This window comes from Dasypus novemcinctus, chromosome 6 (assembly GCF_030445035.2).
Source record: "Dasypus novemcinctus isolate mDasNov1 chromosome 6, mDasNov1.1.hap2, whole genome shotgun sequence".
Taxonomy (NCBI): domain Eukaryota; kingdom Metazoa; phylum Chordata; class Mammalia; order Cingulata; family Dasypodidae; genus Dasypus; species Dasypus novemcinctus.
Genome location: NC_080678.1, coordinates 37,142,481 through 37,165,093, shown reverse-complemented (window position 1 = coordinate 37,165,093; position 22,613 = coordinate 37,142,481). Strand labels below are relative to the sequence as shown.

The 22,613-nt window shown below is 46.6% G+C and overlaps 2 protein-coding genes across 41 annotated transcripts in view; one reads left to right on the top strand and one right to left on the bottom strand.

Annotated features, from left to right (window-relative positions):
* Nucleotides 1-1,413: 1,413 nt before the first annotated feature.
* HPS6 (HPS6 biogenesis of lysosomal organelles complex 2 subunit 3) lies at nt 1,414-4,093 on the bottom strand. Its single transcript, XM_058298574.2, has one exon. The coding sequence runs from the start codon at nt 3,948-3,950 to the stop codon at nt 1,539-1,541; it is 2,412 nt and encodes an 803-aa protein (XP_058154557.1). The 5' UTR covers nt 3,951-4,093; the 3' UTR covers nt 1,414-1,538.
* A 4,898-nt stretch (nt 4,094-8,991) lies between these two features.
* The window catches only part of ARMH3 (armadillo like helical domain containing 3), a 242,166-nt gene continuing 228,544 nt past the window's right edge, over nt 8,992-22,613 (top strand). For 12 of the 40 annotated variants that reach the window (XR_011649008.1, XM_058298558.2, XM_071215710.1 and 9 more), the window contains exons 1-2: nt 9,031-9,200; nt 12,409-12,489. The gene's annotated coding sequence lies outside the window, so the exon portion shown is untranslated. Of the gene's footprint in view, nt 9,557-12,408; nt 12,490-22,613 lie in introns of all 40 variants that reach the window. The other 28 variants (XR_011649010.1, XM_058298570.2, XM_058298553.1 and 25 more) reach the window with 17 other exon arrangements.

Sequence of the window (22,613 nt, the reverse complement as noted above, 5' to 3'; positions counted from 1 at the left end):
CACATTCCCCCCCAGAGCTGCCAGGCTGGTGGCTCCTACTAGCACATGCCCTGAGGAATTTCCTTGAGTCATATGACTCTAAAGAAAAACTTGCCCTTCCCTTGCCCACGCCCCCAGGGTTCCTACAAATCCTTCCTCTCCAGGTTTAGGAGACCTAAGCCAAATCTCAGGTTGAGAAGAAACAACCATGATTCTGTAGGATGATGAACAGGAAGCAGCTTCTTGTTGCCTCCAGGAGGATCAACAGCTTAAGGGCCAGTAGCTGGAATCCAGGAATTGGCAGATAGTCTGGCTTGAGGGCCAGGACAAAGCCAGGAAGTCATCTCAAGCCCCGGATGTGCCAAAGGCACTGTCCCAAGACTTTAGGGAGGCTGAGGAGCCATCTCAGTACTCAGCCATTCTTACAAGCCATCTCAGAACTTCGACAAGACTGAGGAGCTAACACTAGCCCTGAACAAGCCTGAGGAGCAGTCTTTTTCTCCACAAGACTGAGGAAGTCTCCTCAGTCCTGTAAGGGCCTTAAAGGCTACCTTAAGGCCAGAATGAGGCTTAGCAGAGTCCAAGCTGTAGGTCAAAGCTGAGTGGCAGGCCTTAACTTGGCCCCAAGCCTTGGACAAGGCTACTGGACAGCTCGGGCCCAGAATGATGCAGAGTTGCAGCATCCAGGCTCCGACCCTAAGCCTAGACCAGGCTGAAGGGCCATTTGGGTTTAACTGGGCACAGAGTCAAAACCTCTTCAGAGATGGTCCTGTTACATAAATCCAGATGAGCAGAAATCTGTGGGTAGAAACTCTTCTCTCTTGGCTTAGGGAGGCAGCAGGAATGTGGGCCCCCCAAGTAAGCCTGCCCCTAGTGACTTTTGTTACTAAGCCTGAGAACTCTATATGGAGTTCTCTCATTTGTGACAAACCTTCCCCAAACCAGGTATCCTGAGGAAGACAGGAATGGGCCCAGAGCCCATCACTCTTTCTATTTGGGAACAGAAGAGTCTGGGGAAAGGCAGAGTGCAGCTCTACAAATTCCCTTTCCTCACAACAGGCTGGAGAAGCTACCGTTGAGCCTGGGATCAGGAAACAACCAGGTAGGAGTTATCAGGTTGTACAGTGAGGTGATAAAACAGGGCCTTGGGTTCAAATCTCAGAGCTTCTATTTTCTAGCTGACTGACCTTGGTCAAGTCACTTAATCTTTCTAAACCTCTATTTCCTTACCTGTAAAATGGGGCTATTTGAAGCATTAAAAGAAGGATTATATAAAGACAAGTAGAGTGCCTGACACAAAGTTAAATGTTCACAAATGTTAATTATCATCATCAATTGAAATGGTTATTTTAGCTGGCAGATTCAGATTCAACCACTCCCTAACTTACAACCCTCTGACACCCTTGCTGTCCACAAACACACAAACTGCGTATATATTTATCATGTATACATTTAAAATTGTTCCAGAAGAGAGAAAAGTACTGTATACACAGGTCCCATGCAAGCCCCATCCAACTCCTAGGTATTCATCCCTAATAACTGTGTCCCAGAAATAATTTTCAGCCTGTGTCAGTCACACACAGGCCCTGTCCAGATGGTGCCCAGGTCTCCAGGCTTGAGTGGTTTGGTGTCTGGGGGGTTGTCATTGGTCCTCGTGGGGGGGTGGGGGGTGGAGTGTCCGGGTCCCCCAGCATGTCCTCATATAGGCTTAGAACTGGGCCTGAGGGTTGTGCTTGAGCCCCAGTCTGCTCCAGGAGGGCTCTAAGTAAGCCCACAGTAAGAGGGGGCTCTGCCCCAGGCTCAGGGAATGGGGTGGGGGGCCCCGCCTCGTCCTGCAGGTGTGTCCGCAGTAGAAGTAGGAGCTCAGCTGGAGCCAGGTCTGGTGGGCACAGACGGCAAAGGAGGGGGAAGTGAGCATCAAGCCGGCGGTGCCGGGCAAATTTGGCCAACAGCAGTTTGAAGATCTCACTTCGAAGCAGGGGGCTAGAGGGACCAAGGGCCAAGCCGGCCTCGAAGGCCCGCTCCCACTGCTCCTTCTGCACCAGCTGTTCCACAGCCTGAAGCACAGCTTTGGGCCTCCCACTGCCCAAGAGTAGTTCTAGCTCCAATGCCTCAGGTCTAGCCCCCTCCTCACCTAGCACTGCCAGGGCTCGGCGATATAGGGGCAGCCCTGGGCTGCCTGCCCCCCAGCCTGGTCCACCCTGCTGCTGTGCCAGCTCCACAAAGGGCGGTAGCCATCGGGGCTCCAGTTGGCAAAGACACTGGCATATGAGTTCAAAGGGGGGCAGCACCCCAACGAAGGTTTCCTTTCTAGCGGCTGTACTCCCTAGTACCTTCTTCCACACATCAGGTGGGGCTTGGGATCTCAGCCTGCCATTCCCATCTGGCTGGAGTTGCAAGGCTCTGTGGGCAGCACCCCAGGCTGCTGTAGGAAGGGTTTGGAAAACGATGTTAAGCTGGGCCAGCTGGTCTCCCATCAACTCAGTCCTCAGCAAGCGTGCCACTTCTTTCTCTGCCAGTTCAGTCCAGCCAGCCTCCTCATCATCCCCAGCCACCAGCTGGGCCTTGAGCTGCTCCAATCCCCGGTAATCCCGAAGCTCGGCCCTCAGTGTGGTCAAGAGAGGAGCTGGGGGCAGGTGGCCCTGGAGGATGGAGGCCAGGGCCTGAGGTGCCCGGAATGTCCTGTTGTGTCTCAGCTCCTCTGGGGTGAGCTGAGCGCCTCTCAGGCTCCGCCGCTGGTAGTACTCACAGGCCTCCTCAAACACCAGGTCCTCAGCTGAAGGCAGCTCAAGGCCCTGTGGGGTTTCCCAGGCCACTCGAAACAGCCCCAAGGCTGAAAGCAAACGAAGACCGCCTCCAGCCTCCAGCTCTTCTTCAACCTCCATACCAGGGGATGGGGGCTCTAGCAAATGTACTCGGTCTGTACTCAGGACCTTCCTCTCCAGCAGCTGCCCACTGCTCATGTCCAGCAGTTCCAAGGTAGAGCCCAGCACACAAGCCAGTGTGCCCTGAAATATTCCCAGTGCTGCAGATACCTCCAGGCCTACAGGTGTCTCCTGCAGAGTACCCACAGCTCGGGTGCAACCATGGGGCTGCACCAGGCTAACCGTGCCCCTGAAGTCAAGCAACAACAGGCCCTGGAGGGTTGGGGCCCAAGTATGTACGGCCAATGGCTCCTTGGGGGACAACAGCCCGGGAACCCCTCGGAGCAAGGTCCGGAAGTCCCATGTATCCCCCCGGCTGGGATTCAGGCTCTTACTGTGGGAGAGGCCGAGACGTGGGGCAGCTATAATCACCTTGCCCTTGCTTGGGCTCCAGATGAGCAGAATGTGGGCCACACAAGGCCAGGTGGTAGCAGAGGGCACCAGGAAGAGCTCCCTGCGGGAGGCCAGCAGCCCCAAAGGGGGGCAATGGTGCAACAGGATGTGTTTGCGGCCCAGGGTAGTGCCAGCCTCCCCACTGGGCTCCAGGGTGCGGACGCACACGCAATGGCTGAAAGCGGTTGAAGGCGACCCTAGGCGGCCCTCAGCGTCGCCCTGACGCTCCTCACACCACACAAGGCGGCCTCGGGGCGCCGCCACGGATACCACGCGGGCTCCACCGCCTAGACACAGCTCGGTACTCTGCAGCAGCCGCCAACCAGGACTCACTCCCGCGCCCCACACCTCGGCGAGGCCATTCTCCCACACCAGGACCAGGGCCGGCTGTGCCGGCCAAGGCAGGAAGAAGGCGTCCAGTGGTGAGGGCTGGCCAGCCGGCCAGGCACGCTCCAGCTCCGCGCCAGGTCCGCGCACCGCGATCAGCAGCTGCGGGGCTGGCGCCCCCGGAGGTCGCAGCAGCAGCAGGTGGCGGCCGTCGGGGCTGCAGCGGACTCGGATGGCTGGGTCCCCGGCCAGCAACTCCCGGAGCCGGGCGGCGCCGCTGAAGTCGCTCAGGTCCGAGAGCAGGAGCAGAGTCCCCGCACGCTTCATGGCGCTGCCGGGGCCACGCGTTCCCAGGCCCGGCGGCCCAGTGGGTGAGGCCCGGCCTCGGGCCCGGGATTCTCGCGGGAGGTGGAAAGCCCCAGTGAGGCTTCCGTTCCCAGTCGCTGAGGTGGGCCGAGGCCGGCCGGAGAGTTCAACGCCCCCCCCACCCCCGCCGCGACACCGCCCTCCGGGGGAGGAGCCACGGAAGCCTCGCCGGGGGAGGAGCCTCCGGGGCACCCAAGGGTCTCAGCGCGTCCAGTTTCCCAGTCGAGGCGTACCCCTGCTGACCCGAGCCACAGGAAGCGCGAAACGACCCAGATTCTGGCTCAAGAATCAGAATTCCAGATGCCGCTGAGACCAGACTGACTGAGAGCGTCCTTTTACTCAGTCCTTCCTCTCCTTCCAAGCTTCGCCTTCTCACCCTAGTTCATTCATACATTTATCCATGAAATTTTTAGTGAGCACCTCTTATGTACCGGACCCGGACTAGACAAAATAGAACAACCAAGTGAGCAAAATAGAAAACCCTAATCTCATTGAGATAACACGCTACTGGAAAATAGTAATACTAGCTAAACTAACTCATAACACGTAACTGTGTGACCACTCAACCAGTCCCTTTTACAGACAAGGAAAATAAGGCACAGAGAAATTAAGTAATTTGACCAAGATCACCCGGCTATTAAGCAGTAGAAGTGAGATTTCAACTGCAGGCAATCTGGCTCCAGAGTCAGTGCACCAAACCACTTTACTTTATGAAACAATTCATCATCCAAACCAACAGTTTTTTGGTTGGTTAAAATTAAAACTTACTTTAGAGGTACTAAGTCTGTGTGTAATCTTTCCAGCAACACCTATGAATTTATATACAGGGGCCTTTCCACCCTTGGCTGTCTTCTGAGGTGATGCAGTATTTCTCTTCCCTTAAAGCCAGGTACCTCCCATCCCCTTCCTCCCACTTTTCCTGAAAACTTACCTCCGCCTTTATTTCATCAGTCTCATTCTGTCCTTTTGCTATCAGCATAGAAACACCCTCCAGTCTGTCTTGTCTTGGAATTCACTCTTTCATCCTACCTCCCCTCTTCCACTCCTTCCACTCCCTCTCTCTTTCCTTTCACTTTCACACTTCTTGCCAGGGTTCTCTACATTTGCTGCCCCCAACTTTCTTTTCCTTCCAGTCATTCCTCAACCACTACTTCACCAAAATAGCCTTTGTTGAGGTCTTTAAGGACGTTTTTATTTCCTTTCTTCTCTGAGATGTTTAACAGCCTCTTTATTGAAAGCCCTTCCTGTAGGCCTCTTTCTCCTGGGGTTCTCTTATCTTTTAGATAGTACTGTCCTCAGAGTTTCACTTGCTATAGGTTTGTCTTCCTTTACCACACTTTTTTGATGCTCTTTCCCCCACCCCCAAATTCCATTCTGGGTCCTCTTCTTTTTTTCCTCTTTCTATCTCATTATTATTATTTTTTAACTGTTTCCTCTTCCTGGACCATCTCCTCCTTTTTCATGACTTGAACCATTACATCTAATTCAATGGCTCCAAAATCTTCATCTACAATCCAGATATCTCTGCTGAGTTTCAATAAAGGGTATTCAAATGACTACTAAATAGTTCTGCCTGAATGTCTCATAGGCATCTTAGTCTCAACATGTCCTAAACATCATCTTCCTGCCCAAATTTATTTCTCCTCCAGTTGGTCCTAGTTGCCATAGTATTTCTTTCATCTTTGTGTTCTCAATATTAGGGTAGATCCTGACACAAAGAAAGACCTCGATAGATGTTTGGTGAAGGAATGAGGGAGCTTGTGTGGGCATATGTTTGTGTGCATGTGATATCACTTATGAATCTTTCAGTTACAAAGGTCAGAAATCAGCCACGACTAACTTAAGTAAAAATGAAATTTGTTAGAATATAAGACGCCCACAGAATCTGCAAGCAAACAGGAAGACTAGGCTTCGGAAAGGAGTAGGAACTAAGGTACTTTCTGATGACCAAGAAGTAGGGAGCTCAACAATTGTTTCTCAGTAGGAATCATCTAGTCAGGATATCATGATCTCCCCTGCTGTAGGATTTGGTCACAGCACTGGAGGATGGTACTTATTATATTATATAATTTTTTTTTTAAGATTTATTTTTTATTTATTTCTCTCCCCTTCCTCCCGCCCCCCAATTGTCTGCTTTCTGCGTCCATTCACTGTGTGTTCTTCTGTGACTGCTTCTATCCTTATCAGTGGCACCGGGAATCTGTGTTTCTTTTTGTTTTGTCATCTTGTTGTGTCAGCTCTCTGTGTGTGCGGCACCATTCTTGGGCAGGATGCACTTTCTTTTGCACTGGGCGGCTCTCCTTAGGGGGCACACTCTTTGACGGTGGGGCTCCCCTACTCGGGGGACACCCCTGCGTGGCAGGGCACTCCTTGTGCGCATCAGCACTGTGCATGGGCCAACTCCACACAGGTCAAGGAGGCCGCGGGTGTGAACCGCGGACCTCCCATGTGGTAGGAGGATGCCCTATCCATTGGGCCAAGTCTGCTTCTCATATAATTTTGACTGTCTTTTCATCTTTGCATCTCTTGTTCAAGAACTAAAGTCTGGGAAGAGGATGTGGCTCAAACGATTGAGTTCCTGCCTACCACATGGGAGGTCCTTGTTCGGTTCCCTGTGCCTTCCAAAGAAGATGAGCAAGACAGTGAACTGATGCAACAAGACACACAAAGAGGAAACATAATGAGAGATACAACAAAAGTAGGAGTGGAAGTGGCTCAAGTGATTAGGTGCCTTCCTCCCACATGGGAGGTCCTAGGTTCAGTTTCTGGTGCCTCCTAAGAAAAAAAAGAAGACAAGGACACGATGAAAGACACAGCTAATACAAACAATAAGGGGGTGGGGAGAAATAAATAAATAAAATAAGTCTTTAAAAAAAAAAGGACCGAAGTCCTTGGAGGCACATCTGAGTGGTCAAGTCCTGGTCACAAGCCCTCATTTACCCTGATTGCTCATGGCATGATTTTCCACCAAGACTATACCCCCCAAATTTCTCCAGAATAGGAGGGAGAGAGTTCTCAATGCTGGATAACCAAACCAATGGGCCTTTAATTATCTTCATTTGACAGATGAGGAAACATTCAGAGAGCTCAAGTAATTGTCTAAAGTCACACAGCTAGTAGGTAGCAGACCTAGGATTCATTTCCACAATGTTCCAGAGTATATGAATATATAGCCTTCTAAAGTTATTCTTGTCTGAATCTGTATTGAATGAATTGGCCAGACATAAAGTGTGGGCAGCTTATTGTGTTGCTTCTCCTTCATCTTCTCCCCTTTCCTTTTCTCCTCTCCTTTAAGACTTGACTGCATCCTTATCCTTGCCTTCCCCTAAGAAGGCAGGCAAGGGTGGAAGGGTCCCTGCCTATAAATTTATAGGTGTTGCTGGAAAGATTACGCACAGACTTAGTGCCTCTAAAGTAAGTTTAATTTTAACCAACCATATGACTATTGGTTTTGATGATGAATTGTTTCAGGAAAACTACTGATATTGGTATGGAATTTTTCCTTCTCTACATTCTCTGGTTCTTTGTAACTTGAGCCTCTCCAAGCCTGCCCTTGATAATTCACTGTCTGATAGTTAAAAACATTTAATTGTATATTTTAAAACCTATTTACATCATCCATATATATCTTACTTTGTTACAGTTTAATCTTAGAATTATTATTTGTTTTTCTCGTTACTACTACCAGGACTGGGTATAAGTCAGCCAAAGGTGTGCTGACTCAAAATACCAGAAATTGGTTGGTTTTTATAAAAGGAATTTATTTGGGGTAGGAGCTTACAGATACCAGGTCATAAGCATAAGTTACTTCCCTCACCAAAGTCTATTTTCACATGTTGGAGCAAGATGTCTGCTGATGTCTGTGAGGGTTCAGGTTTCCTGGGTTCCTCTCTTATAGGGTCTTGGGTTCAGGGTTCCTCCCTTCCTGGGGCTGGCTTCTCTTTCCTCTGTGAGCTTACTTCCTGGGGCTGCAGCTTAGGGCTTCAGCATCAAACTCCAACATCAAAAACCCTCAACTCTGTCCTTTGCCATGCCTTTTATCTGTGAGTCCCCACCCACCAAGGGGTGGGGACTCAACGCCCTAATGACATGGCCCAATCAAAGCCCTAATCATAACATAATCATGCCCAGGTACAGACCAGATTACAAACATAAATCCAATATCTATTTTTGAAATTCATAACCATATCAAACTGCTACAGAACTCAACAAAGCCAGTGTTCTTTCAGCTGGACTGGTGTTCAAGAACGATTGGGGTCCACTTCAAGATGCCTTTGTTTGACCTCTCCTCACTCTTTTATATTCTATGAGAGTACAACTTTTTTATTTTTTAAAATTTTATTTATTTATTTATTTTTACCACTAATCATGTCTTAACACTACTGGGTAAATAGACAAGAAAAAGAAAAAATCTTCCATGAAAGAGCCTGAGCTTCTGGGTAAACAGCTCTTTCCTGATAGACCTGGTTTCAAACTCTATCTCTTACAAATTCTAGAACATTAGGCAAGCTATTTAATCATTCAGAATCTTTGTTTTCTAATCTGTAAAGTGTCTACTTTATAAAGTCATTATAGGGATTGAAAGAGACAATATATATCTGAATGTATTAGCATGGTGCCAGTACATTATATTTAATGTTCCATTTTGCGTATGAGAAAACTGAGACTAAGAGAAATTAACTTGCAAAGTTAACACAGCTTTACATGGTATTTTGCACATAGTAGGCACACAATAAATATTTGTTGAATGAATGTTCCCAATCTTTTACTATTACATGTTGCAACAAACATCTTTGAACATCTATCTTTCCAAACTCTGCCAGTGTTGCTAGAAGATACATTCATTCCAAGAAGTGGAATTGCTGAGTCCAAACAGACTGCCACATCTTAACAGAGACTCGCCTCCAGTAAGCTCTTTTTTTTTCTCCTTCCAGTAAGCTCTTAAGAGATGTTTCATTTGCCAATTCCATTCTCGCGATGCCTTTCAAGACGTGTAGTGTTTGCGATGCTTGCTGGGAATTGTGGTCCGAGTCAGCTCTCAGGAAGCGGGCGTGGACTAGTCGCTCACTAGGCGGGCTTTAGGACCTGGAGGGGCACGGTGGGCCGGGGGAAGGGTCGGGGAGGTCGTGAGCGTGCCGGTGAGCCCAAAGCTCTGGCGCCGTCGGTGGCGTCGGTAGCGGCGCGGGTGGTGGAGGAGGAGCCGGGCTCTAGGTAAGTGGCGGCGGCCTGGGCCCTGCCCTCGGCCCGGAACCTGGCCAGCCCCCGCGCGTCGTGCCTTACTAGGCCGTGACCCGGAGGCGGGGCCTGCGCTCGCTGAGGGGGTTACCCGCGGAAGGGTGGGAGGCCGGATGCGGCTGAGTGTGGCGGGGAGGACTGGGCCAGGTGGCCCCTCTCCGCGGCGGGTGCCGACGCTCCCGCCCGCGGCTCATACCGGACCTTCCTTGCCGCCTGGACAGTGACCCTTCACCCCAGCACGGGGCTGACCCCCATCCCTCCAGCCGCTTCGAGAGTTTCTGCTCTCAGGTTGTTCCCTCCTCTGGATGGCCTTCAGCCCACCCAGCCCAGGGGTGAGGCGGATTGGAGGAAGGCTCCAAGCCCTCTTTTTAGTCTCTGGTCTTCAGCCCACCTTTCACATCGAGTCAGGGAAGCTACCTTGGGGTATCCGAGTTACTTGATGCCAGCTAGGGAAACGAACCTGTTCTTGGGCAGGTGTGGGGAAGAAATTAGGGGAGAGAAAGCCTTTTCCCTGGGGAGGGAGACCTATCAGAAACTGTGAAGGGCTGCTTCTGGAGAATAGGGAAGTAGATACTTGGACCAGCCCCGAAAAAATGTCTATGGATGATCAAACCCTCCCCAGAAAAAGTTTCGAATTTAGTAAGATTGTTTTCTTGGCTGTTCTGAACTCTCAGCGATTTTGTAAACCACTGCAAGTAAACCAGTCCTTCATTTTGCATAAGTTAATCGGAATTATTTCGGGTGTGCAATCAGTTGGATCTGTGTGCACATTACTTCCTATGTGAAGGCTTTCTGGCTATTAGATCATTCTAGGGAAAGGAAGATCCCTCTTGTGAGGACTGGAAAAGGGGAATTCCCATTCTTTGCTTGCTGGCTAGAGAGACCTTTAAGGCGTTTTCATTAACACCTTTAAGGCGTTAACATTTATATTAAAAAAACAAGACCTGAAATTCCCAAGACAGTTGTTATGGAAGTTGGAATATCACATAAACCTAGCTCAGGAATCCATAAAATTTGGGTAAAGTGGTCAACTGATTCAGGATAACTGATTCAGGGTGAATTGTTCATTCAGCTCATTTATTGAGCACTTACATGTAACTGGCACTGGGGTTAGAAATATGAATATCTTAAGAACATCAGAGAAACATTCCCGTGAAAATTTGTAGTGCTATGTGTTAAATATTTACATGAAGGAATTTACACAGTGAAGGGAATAGGGCAGAAGGGGCCATTGTCTGGCAGAGTCAGGGATATCACAGGGAGGAGATACTTGACTTGAGTGTTGAAGAATGAATAGGAGCTTGTACAAGTAAGAGAAGACATTCCAGTCAGAACAGCATAAACAAAGACATGTTTAAAGTTTGAGAGGAAAAAAGACACTGGTGTCTAAGTGTCAGAAATTTGTCCAAAACAGGATGTATGGTGGGGAAATTGCCAGGAGGTGAGGCTAAGAAGTGAGTGGGAAACCAGTGGAGCTTTTCTATATTAGGGAGTGACAGAAGAGCAGATTAAAGTAATGAGAAGTGTGGCAATGAGACTAATTAGAGTTGTTGCAGTTGCCTGAGAATCTGAATAAACTGTGACAGTGGGGGTGGATTTTTAGACATATTTTTGAGATAGATGCAAGAGGACTTACTATTAGGAGAGAGAGTGTGGACTAGGATTTGTAACTTGAGAGACACTGTGGATGGGGATTTCATTGGCCAGGATATGGATTGGAGAGTAGGAAAGATTTTTTAAGTGTTGAGGTGGATATAGAAAGTGGTAGAGGGAAGATAGTCTTGTGTGCTGAGATCAAGTTGTTGGTGGGATGTACAGATGGAAATGTTAGTAGGCAGCTGAAAATGAGGCCCAGTGATAGTGATATCTTGGTAATGGTTCTAAGTGAGGGCATATATGGAAAAATACCAAAATACCTTGAAAAAAATGCTTATTTTGTTTTTAAGGAAGTATCAGATTATGAACTTCTTCACTGTGAGTTCCTCAAGGCAGGGACCATAACATAGTGATTTTTGGGTTTCCTTTTGTCTTACAAGATGTAATGTCTCAGAAAATGATAGTTGTTAAACTTGGAGGAAATTAGTTTACTTTGCAAGGTTGTAGTTACTTTGGGGCGTCTTTTAAGAAGATCTTGGGAGTCTTTCAATTTTCATTTTTTGCTTAGGTGGTATTCATGAGGCTTATATTGTTCAAGAAAAAAGGAAACGAGAAGATATGAGTGACATTGTGCTGTTTGAGAAAATGCAGGACTTGAGCAGGAGATAGCGTTTATAAGGGGCTCCTGCTCATTGAGAAGAGGAGCATTGAGCTTCTCATTGAATTTTCATTCTGGGAGATGTCAGAAAAATGTGATTTTCAATCATAGTTTCCTGAAATCATGTCAGTTTGGAGTTAGTTCCTCCTTCTGAAGGTGTAAGTACATTCCTTCTTGTGGCAAGATAGTTTGAAAGGGAATCTGAGTTAGTCATGCTTTTTTAAACCTCTTCACCTGTAGTACGAGTTTGTGAAACTAGACAGACCCAGTAGATGCTTATGGCACTGGATTGAATTCTCTGAAGCTAGTTCACCTCTAGTAGGTTTATGTTTATAGCTGATATCTAGAGTAGAGATTGGGAAATTCCTGGTTTTGCCACTTGCTGCTTAGTCTTAGGAAAGTCATTGGGGTAATTCTGCTTTCAAGCATACTCTGAGGTGAGTGCCATCCAGAGCACACAGAATATGGACCCTGCCCTCTTGTAACTCATGTGCTTATTTCCTTAGCCTGGTTCTCTCCTAAGATCTAGAAAATAGGGATGATGGTTGTCAGGAGATATCCTGAGTTGACTGACTTTTCTTGGATAAAGTGGGTATGTTGTATTATGGTTATCACATTGGAGTTTCCATAGATTTGTAACTTTATACATGTCCTCTGTGTCCTTGGTTAAGTTTATTATAAATGGAATTTTTTTAAAAAAATTTCCTCCTCAGATTGTTAATAAGTAGTATATAGAAATGCTTTTTGTTTTGTTTTGTTTTGTTTTTTGAGGTACTGGGGCTGGGTATTGGACCTAGGACCTCCTGCATGTGGAAGCCAGTGCTCCCCCACTGAGCCCCACCAGCTCTCCTGAGTTGTTTTTTTGGCTTATTTAGTTGTTGTCTGCTTTTGTTTATTTACTTGTTGTTTTTTGTTGTTTGCTTTTTTTAGGAGGCACCAGGGACTAAACTTGGTACCTTCCATATGGGAAGCAGGCACTCAGCTGCTTGAGCCACATCCGCTCCCCAAATGGTATTGATTTTTTGTGTATTAATCTTGTATCCACCACTTTGCTGAGCTCGTTATTAGTTGTAGTAGCCTTGTGTATGGATTTTTCAGTGTTTTCTAGATACAGAATCATCATCAGCAAATAATGAAAATTTTACTACTTCTTTTCCTATTTGGGTGTGTTTTATTTATCTAGCCTAATTGCTCTAGGTATTAAATTTACAGCACAATATCTGTATTAGTCTGCCAAAGGGTCTTGATGCAAAGTACCAGAAATCTGTTGACTTTTATTTTTTTCTTATTTATTTATTTCTCTACCTTCCCCCTCCCCCCCCCCCCAGTTTTCTGTTCTCGGTGTCTGTTTGCCACGTGTTCTTCTTTGTCCACTTCTGTTGTTGTCAGAGGCACGGGAATCTGTGTTTCTTTTTGTTGTGTCATCCTGCTGCACCAGTTCTCTGTGTGCGCGGCGCCATTCCTGGGCAGGCTGCACTTTCTTTTGTGCTGGGCGGCTGTCCTTACAGGGTGCACTCCTTGTGCGTGGGGCTCCCCTACGCGGGGGACACTCCTGCGTGGCACGGCACTCCTTGTGCGCATCAGCACTGCACATGGGCCAGCTGCACACGGGTCAAGGAGTCTCCCGGGGTTTGACCCACAGACCTCCCATGTGGTAGACGGACGCCCTAACCACTGGGCCAAGTCTGCTTCCTGTTGGCTTTTATAAAGGGTTTTTTTTTTTATTTTTTTTTTAAAGATTTATTTTTATTTATTTAATTCCCCTCCCCTCCCCCGGTTGTCTGTTTTCTGTGTCTTTTTGCTGCGTCTTGTTTCTTTGTCCGCTTCTGTTGTCGTCAGCGGCAGGGGAAGTGTGGGCGGCGCCATTCCTGGGCAGGCTGCTCCCTCCTTCGCGCTGGGCGGCTCTCCTTATGGGTGCACTCCTTGCGCGTGGGGCTCCCCTACGCGGGGGACACCCCTGCGTGGCAGGGCACTCCTTGCGCGCATCAGCACTGCGCATGGGCCAGCTCCACACGGGTCAAGGAGGCCCGGGGCTTGAACCCCGGACCTCCCATGTGGTAGACGGATGCCCTAACCGCTGGGCCAAAGTCCGTTTCCCCATAAAGGGTTTTTAGTTGGGGTAAAAACTTAGTTACAAGGCCCTAAAGAGACCAACTCAAGGTTGCTTTCCTGTCAAAGTCATTTGCCACATGTTGAAGCAAGGTGGTCGCTGATCTCTGTGAGGGTTCAGCCTTCCTGTTTGGGTTTCTGCTCACTTAGCTGCAGGCTGGCATAGGGCTTGTCTCTCAGGGCTTTCTCTCTCCTGGTATAGGGCACATGTCTTTCCTGGTCTTCTGTATCATCTCTTCCCAATGTCTGCTCCAAACTATCAAGTGAATGGCTTATCTCTCCCTGGGGCCTCTGGATCAAAAATGACAGTGCTGGGAAACAGACTTGGCCCAATGAATAGGGCATCCGCCTACTACATAGGAGGTCCACGGTTCAAACCCCGGGCCTCCTTGACCCGTGTGGAGCTGGCCCATGCACAGTGCTGATGTGTGCAAGGAATGCCGTGCCACACAGGGGTGTACCCCACGTAGGGGAGCCCCATGTTCAAGGAGTGCGCCCCATAAAGAGAGCTGCCCAGGGTGAAAGAAAGTGCAGCCTGCCCACGAATGGCGCCGCTCACACGGAGAGCTGACACAACAAGATGATGCAACAAAAAGAAACACAGATTCCTGGCGCCACTAATAAGTATAGAAGCGGTCACAGAAGAACACACAGCTAATGGACACAGAGAGCGGACAACTGGGGGAAGGGTGGAAGGGGAGAGGAAAAAAAAATGACAGCGCTGTCTCTCTTCCTGTGTCTTCTTGAGTGAGTGTCCATTTATATAGTCCACCAAGGGGGCACGGATTCAACTTTTTTTTTTTAAAGATTTATTTGTTTTATTTATTTCTCTCCCCTTCCCCCTTTTCCCCCCTCCCTCGGTTGTCTGTTCTCTGTGTCTATTCACTGCATCTTCTTCTTTGTCCGCTTCTGTTGTCAGCAGCACTGGAAGTCTGTGTCTCTTTTTGTTGCATCATCTTGATGCGTCAGCTCTCTGTGTGTGCGGCACCACTCATGGGCAGGCTGCACTTTTTTTGCACTGGGTGGCTCTCCTTATGGGGTGCACTCCTTGTGCATGGGGCTCCCCTATGCAGGGGACACCCCTGTGTGGCATGGCACTCCTTGCGCGCATCAACACTGTGCATGGGCCAGCTCATCACACGGGTCAGGAGGCCCTGGGTTTGAACCCTGGACCTTCTATGAGTTAAGTGGACGCTCTATCCATTGAGCCAAGTCTGCTTTCCATACATTTATTCTTTAGTGATATTGGTCTGTAATTTTCTTTTTTTCATAGTATCTGTATCTGGTTTTGGTTTTAGGGTGATATTGGCTTCATACAATGAGTTCGGTAGTGTTCTTTCATCTTCAATTTTTTGGAAGAAAAATTGGTAGATTGGTATTAGATCATATTTGAATGATTGGTAGAATTCATCTGTGATGCTATCAAGGTCCTGGGCTTTTCATTTTTGGGAGTTTTTTTTCCTAATAGTATTTTTTTGTGTTTGTTGCTTTATTTTTCAAAAGATTTTATTTATTTATTTATTTCCCTCCCCCCCCCATTGTTTGCACTTGCTTTGTGCTGTGTCTTTAGGAGGCACTGGGAGCTGAACCTGGAACCTCTGCTGTGGGAGGGAGGAACCTAATTGCTTGAGCCACCTCTGTTCTCTGCTTTGTTGGGTCTCTCATTATGTTTCTCTTCTTGTATCTCTCTTTCTTCTTTTTTTAAAGATTTATTTATTTATTTAATTCCACACCCCCCCCCCCCCGGCCATTGTCTGTTCTCTGTGTCTATTTGCTGTGTCTTGTTTCTTTGTCCGCTTCTGTTGTCAGCAGCAGCACGGGAAGTGTGGGCGGCGCCATTCCTGGGCAGGCTGCACCCTCTTTTGCGCTGAGCAGCTCTCCCTATGGGGCGCACTTTGTGCGTGGGGCTACCCCACGCAGGGGACACCCCTGCATGGCACGGCACTCCCTGCGCACATCAGCACCGCGCATGGGCCAGCTCCACACGGGTCAAGGAGGCCCAGGGTTCAAACCGCGGACCTCCCATGTGGTAGATGGACGCCCTAACCACTGGGCCAAGTCCGTTTCCCTCTTCTTGTATCTCTTGTTGCATCATCTTGTTGCATTAGCTTGCTGCGCCTGCCCATCATGCCAGCTCGCTGTCTTCTTTAGGAGGCACTGGGAACTGAACCATGGGCCTCCCATGTGGTAGGTGGGAGCTCAGTTGCCTGAGCCACATCCATTTCCCTCTTTGGGAGGCTTTTGATGACTATTTCAATCTCTTTATTTGTAATTGGTTTGTTGAGTTCTTCTATTTCTTCTAGGGTCAGTGTAGGTTTTTTTTTTGTTTCTAGGAATTTATCTAACATGTCTATATTGTCCAGTTTTTTGGTGCACAGTTGTTCATAGTATCCTCTGATGATCTCTTATTTCTTTGGGGTCAGTGGTAATGTCTTCCCTCTCATTTTTTATTTTATTTATTTGGATCTTCTCTCTTTTTTACTTTGTCAGTCTAGCTAAGCATTTGTCAATTTTCTTGATCTCAAAGAACTAACTTTTGGTTTTGTGAATTCTCTCTGTTGTTTTTTTATTCTATATTTCATTTATTTCTTCTCTGATCTTTACTATTTCTTTCCTTTGGCTTTGTTTGGGATTAGTTTGCTGTTCTTTTTGTAGTTCGTCCAGTTGTGCAGTTAGATCTTCAAATTTAGCTCTTTTTTCCTTTTTCAATGTAAGCATAGAGGGCTATAAATTTCCCTCTCAGCACTACCTTTGTGGTATCCCATAGGTTTTGATATGTTGTTGTGGTAGTTTAAAGTTATTTATGAATTCCTAAAAGAGAGACTATGTTTGTAAACTGATTTGTTTCTCTGTTTATGATCCCCTTTGATTGTATTAGCTTCAGTTGAGATGTCTGATTAAAGTCTGTTAAGATTAGGGCTTTGATTGGGCCATGTCAGTAGGGTGTAACTCAGAGCTGATTTCCCGCCCCCTTGGTGGGCTATATAAATAGATACTCAAGAAGACCCACAGAAGATACATGGAAGAAGAGAGAGAGAACTTTGTCAGTTTTGATCCTGGGGCCCCAGAGAGAGCTGAGCTATTTGCCTGATAGTTTACACCTGAAGCAGCTAGAGCCCTGAGCAGCTGAGAAGGCTGAAAAGAAAAGAGCCCTCCAGCCGACAGCTGAGGTCCAGAAGAAGCTGGGCCTTCAAAGCCTTAAGGGGAAGAAGAAGGCTGAACCCTCGCAGAGATCAGCAGCCATCTTGCTTCTATACTTGGGAGCAGACTTTGGTGGGAAAGTACCTCTTATGGTAACTCGAGTTGTACTCTTTAGGGCTTTGTGACTCTAACCCCTTATAAAAGCCAATATTTTTCTGGTCCTTTGCATCAGCACCCCTTTGGCTGACTAATAGAGTTGTGTTCTCATTTTCATTCATCTCATGATATTTACTGAATTCTTTTCCAGTTTCTTCTTTGACCCACTCTTTTATTTAAGAGTATGTCATTTGATCTCCTTATATTTATGAATTTCCCCTTTTTCCACCTGTTAATGATTTCCAGCTTCTTTCTGTTAGGATCAGAGAAAGTGTTTTGTATAATTTCAGTCTTTTTAAATTTATTGAGACCTGTCTTGTGACCTAATATATGGTCTCTCCTGGAGAAGGGTCCATGAGAGCTTGAAAATAATGTATAGCCTGCTCTTTTGCGGTATAATGCTCTGTAGATGTCTGTTGGTGTATTTATCTGTTAGGTTAATTTATTATATTATTAAAGCTTTCTGTTTATTCTCTGTCCAGATGTTCTGTCCAATAATGAGAGTGGTGTATTGAAGTCTCCAGCTATTACTGTAGAGCTGTCTATTTCTCCCTTCAGTTTTGCCAGTGTGTGCCTCATAGTATCTTGAGGCACCCAGCTTAGGTGTATAAATATTTATTATAGTTATTTATTCTTGTTTAATTGCCCCTTTTATTAATATATAATGGCTTCTTCATCCCTTATAACAGTTTTGCATTTAAAATCTATTTTTTCCAAATTCATATTGTTACTTCAGCTCTTTTTTGGTTACTTTTTGCATAGAATATCTTTTTCCAACCTTTTTTTTTTAATTCATTTTTTAAAAAAACATTACATTAAAAAAATATGAAGTCCCCATTCACCCCCACCACCCCCACTCCACCACTCCCCCCCAAAGCAACACTCTCCCCCATCATCATGACACATCCATTGCATTTGGTGAGTACATCTCTGGGCATCACTGCACCCCATGGCCAGTGGTCCACACCATAGCCCACACTCTCCCACGTTCCATCCAGTGGACCATGTTTTTCCAATCTTTCACTTACTTTTTTTTTTTAATTTTAAAAATTAAACTTATTTATCTCTGCCCCTCCTCCACCCCCTAGATGGTTCTCTTGTCTGCTCATTGTTCGCTCACCTTCTCCAGGAGGCACAGGAACCTAAACCTGGGACCTCCCATGTGGGAGGCAAGCGCCCAGTGGCCTGAGCCACATCTGCTCCTTAAGGGCTTTGGCATCTGCTGGCTTGTGATGTCTGTTTGTTGTGGCATGTAGCTCATTGTGGCAGTTGTGGCATCTAGCTTGTTGCAGCGGGTGTGGCATCTGACTTATTTTGGTGGGCACGGCATCTGCGTATCTTCTTTAGGAGGCACTAGAACCTGAACCTGGGACCTCCTATGTGGTAGGTGGGCTCCCAACTGGTTGAGCCACATCTGCTTCCCCAGCCTTTCACTTTCAATCTGTGTCCTTACATCTAGGTGAATCTCTTGTAGACAGCATATAGATGGTTCATATTTTTTTAATCCGTTCTGTCAGTCTATGTCTTTTTTCAGAGAGAGAAAGAGTTTTATTGGTTGTGCAAGCAATGACGCACAGTGGCCTCATGGCCCAAAACTGCTTCCCTGATCTGCAGAAATTCTAATATTTTATAATATTGGGGTGCTAATGAATAATTGGGGTGGAGCTGAACACAGGTCCTTCATTGATAAACATTAAGAGGCTGAACGGGGCCAACTGGGGTGGGGCAGCATACAGGATCAGTCAAAAGGATTTGGGATGGGGTATTAGAACAAAGGTCAGTTATATTGATCAGAGGTGAGTAGAGTGGTTACCATCCCAATAGTAAGCATACACAAAGGTGAGGTTAAGTCTAGAGTACCTGTAAACAGGGGTGGGACCACTCTAGCCAGCTTGAGTGTTTTCAGGTGTTAACCTTTTGCTATTTTATAATATAAAGGCATCTATGTAATGCCTTAATCATCATAATTATTATTATTATTATTATTATTTTTTGAGTTAGGGCAGTAATTTATTCAGGAAGGGAGGGAAGAGAAATGGGAGAAAATAACAGAGCAGGGGTCCCAGGTAGAGAGGAAGGGGATGAAAAGAGATAAAGAGGGATGATTTACAAGCTACAATTCCCCACTGTAGATTATAAATCCCCAGGTTTACTTGCGTGGCCACATGGCAGAGGAAAAATGGTGAGAGTGAGCACAGAGGGCAGCAACGGGTCCAGAGGCAGGAGAGCAGGGCAAGAGTCTCATCATAATTATTTGTTAATTCTTAACTCTCAGTAACAACTCTTCCCTCTCTGTTTATAAAAATTCCCAGTCTTTGGGATAATCTGGACTTCATATCTTTCTGGCTTCTTCATGCCGAAAAGGGACATGGATGTTATGGAATAGAGAGAAAGCTGGTTGTCATTTTGACCTCTGGGTTCCAGTGACTTGTCTGGCATAGGGCTAACACAGCGACTTTCTGAAAAACTTAGTACATAAACTGAGCATTATAGGTTTAAATAACCATTTTACATTGGGGAAATTATTTTATAACTTTTCTTAGAAAATCTGGTCTTTTGGTTGATAGACTTTCTCAGTTTTTATTTGCCTGTTGAGACTTTAAACTCATCCTCATTTTTTTTTTTTAAGATTTATTTTTTATTTTTTTATGTTTCTCTATCCTCCCTACAGTTGTCTGGTTTCTGTGTCCGTTCGCTGTGTGTTCTGTGTCCGCTTGCATTCTTGTCAGCAGCACTGGGAAATCTGTATCTCTTTTTGTTGTGTCAGCTCTCAGTGTGTGCAGCGCTACTCCTGGGCAGGCTGCACTTTTTTCGTGCAGGGCGGCTTTCCTTGTGGGGCGCACTCCTTGTGCATGGGACTCCCCTACGCGGGGGATAGCTCTGCGTGGCATGGCACTCTTGAGCACATCAGCACTGCTTGTGGGCCAGCTCATCACACAGGTCAGGAGGCCCTGGGTTTGAACTCTCCCATGTGGTAGGTTGAGCCAAATCCGCTTCCCTCATCCTTATTTTTGAGGGACATTTTTACCGGATACAGAATTCTTGGCTGACAGTTTTTCTCTTTCAGTACCTTAAATATATCGTACCACTTAGTTCTCATCTCCATGATTTCTGATGAGAAGTTGGCATTTAATCTTTTTGAGTTTCCCTTGTATGTGATGCTTTGCTTTTCTCTTGCTGCTTTCAAAATCCTCTCTTTATCTCAGATATTTGTCATTCTGAATAGTAGGTATCTCAGTGTAGGTCTCTGGATTTATTCTGTTTGGGGTCATTGTCCTTCTTGGATATTGATATTTTGTCTTTCATAAGGGTTGGGAAGTTTTTGGTCATTATTTCCTCAAATATTCTTTCAGCCCTTTTTCCATTCTCTTCTCCTTCTGGGACACAGATAAGACATATGTTTTTGCTTTTTGTATTGTCATTCAATTCCCTGAGACCCTGTTCCATTTTTTCCAGTTCTTTTCTCTTTATGTTCTCCTATCTTTTCCAGTTTGGATGTTCTGTCCTCAAAATCACTAATTCTGCCTTTGAGCAATTCGCATATGCTGTTATGTGCTTTTATTGTCTTTAATCCTCATAAGCTCTGTTACTTTTCTTTGCAAGCTTTCAAATTGTTCTTTATGCTTACCCAGTGTCATCTTAATATTCTTTATCTTTTTAGTAATATTTTACATCAATATTTTGTATTGATTTAGGAGATTTGTGTGATTATCATTGTTTCAATTCTTTGAATTGATTTAGGAAATTTGTGTGATTACCATTGATTAGTTGTCTCAAATCATATATCTCATCAAGATATTTGGTTTGGGGAAGCGGACTTGGCCCAATGGATAGGGCGTCTGCCTACCACATGGGAGGTCCACATTTCAAACCCCTGGCCTCCTTGACCCATGTGGAGCTGGCCCATGCACAGTGCTGATGAGGGCAAGGAGTGCCGTGCCACACAGGGTGTCCCCTGTGTAAGGGAGCCCCATGCACAAGGAGTGTGCCCTGTAAGGAGAGCCGCCCAGCATGAAAGAAAGTGCAGCCTGCCCAAGAATGGCACTGCCCACACGGAGAGCTGACACGACGAGATGATGCAACAAAAGGAAACACAGATTTCCTGGTGCCGCTGATAAGGATAAAAGTGGTCACAGACGAACACAGCGAATGGACACAGAGAGTAGACAACTGGGAGGGAGGAGGGAAGGTGAGGAAAAAAAAGATATTTGGTTTGTTCCTTTGCCTGTGCCATCTCTTCCTGTTTCCTAGTATGACTTGTAATTTTTTGCTGATGCCTAGGCATCTGAATACATTGGTCAATTTACTCTGATGGTCAATTTCTCTTTTGCCTGGTGTTTTGTTGTTTGTTTGTTTGCTTGTTTTCTTTTGTTTTTCCCCATAGCTCTTTGATTTTTGGTTCAACTTATTCTAAGTCTTTAAAATTGCCCAGCTTAAATTATCAAAATTGGGCCAGAGGGAGCAGGTATAGCTCAGTGGTTGAGCACATGCTTCCCATGTATGAGGTACTGGGTGCAAACCTTGGTACCTCCTAAAAAAAAGAAAAAATTGGGCTAGGGACTCACTAAAATGGGGTGCATATTTTCTCCCAGGGGTGGGGCTAAAGAGCGACCCAAAAGCAGTTTTCTCTTTGCAATTTCCTGGCTGGCCATCAGATGATGTTCCTCTGTGAACCTTTCCTTCAACCTCTGCTTTTCCATGTTTCTTGTCTGGCCAGAGCCTAGATTCCAAGTGGGCTATGCTGGCCACATTCACTGAAGAGAAGCCACTCTCTTCCCTCTACCACATCCTTCTTCCTCTCTTGTAACAGCTTACAGGGAGGAAGAAATCTGTTTCCGTCTCAGTTGACTGCAGTGAGCTAGGGGTTTTATGCAGGTTTAATTTTTTTTTTTTAGGAGGTACCAGGGATTGATTTGTACATGGGAAGCAAGCGCTCAAACCACTGAAATACACCCACTCCCCATAGGCTTAATGTTTTGAGAGCTGGGAATGGGAACCCTTCCCTGCCACTGTGGGGGTTTAATAATTCTTGTTTTTTTTTAAAGATTTATTTTTATTTATTTTTAATTCCCCTCGCCTCCCCTGGTTGTCTGTTTTCTGTGTCTTTTGCTGCGTCTTGTTTCTTTGTCCGCTTTTGTTGTCGTCAGCGGCACGGGAAGTGTGGGCGGCACCATTCCTCGGCAGGCTGCTCCCTCCTTCGCGCTGGGCGGCTCTCCTTATGGGTGCACTCCTTGCACGTGGGGCTCCCCTACGCGGGGGACACCCCTGTGTGGCACGGCACTCCTTGCGCGCATCAGCACTGCACATGGGCCAGCTCCATGCGGGTCAAGGAGGCCCGGGGCTTGAACCGTGGGCCTCCCATGTGGTAGACGGACGCCCTAACCACTGGGCCAAAGTCCGTTTCCCATGTTTGTTGTTTTGAAGTCTTCGTCTCTCTGTCCCTTGCCCTCCTGGGAGTTGTGCAGCACTGTTCTGGTGTGCTGACCCCCAGAGCAGGTCCTTTGGACATCTTTTTTTTTTTTTTTTAAAGATTCGTTTATTTATTTTTATTTATTTCTCTCCCCTCCCCGCCCCCCCCACCCCAAGTTGTCCGCTCTGTGTCCATTCTCTGTGTGTTCTGTGTCCACTTGCATTCTTGTTAGCGGCACCCGGAATGTGTCTTGTTTTGTTGTGTCATCTTGCTGCGTCAGCTCTCTGTGTGTGCGGCACCATTCCTGGGCAGGCTGTGC

Coding starts and splice junctions, on each gene's coding strand:
- HPS6 (XM_058298574.2), bottom strand. CDS start 3,950: ATGAAGCGTGCGGGGACTCTGCTCCTGCTCTCGGACCTGAGCGACTTC.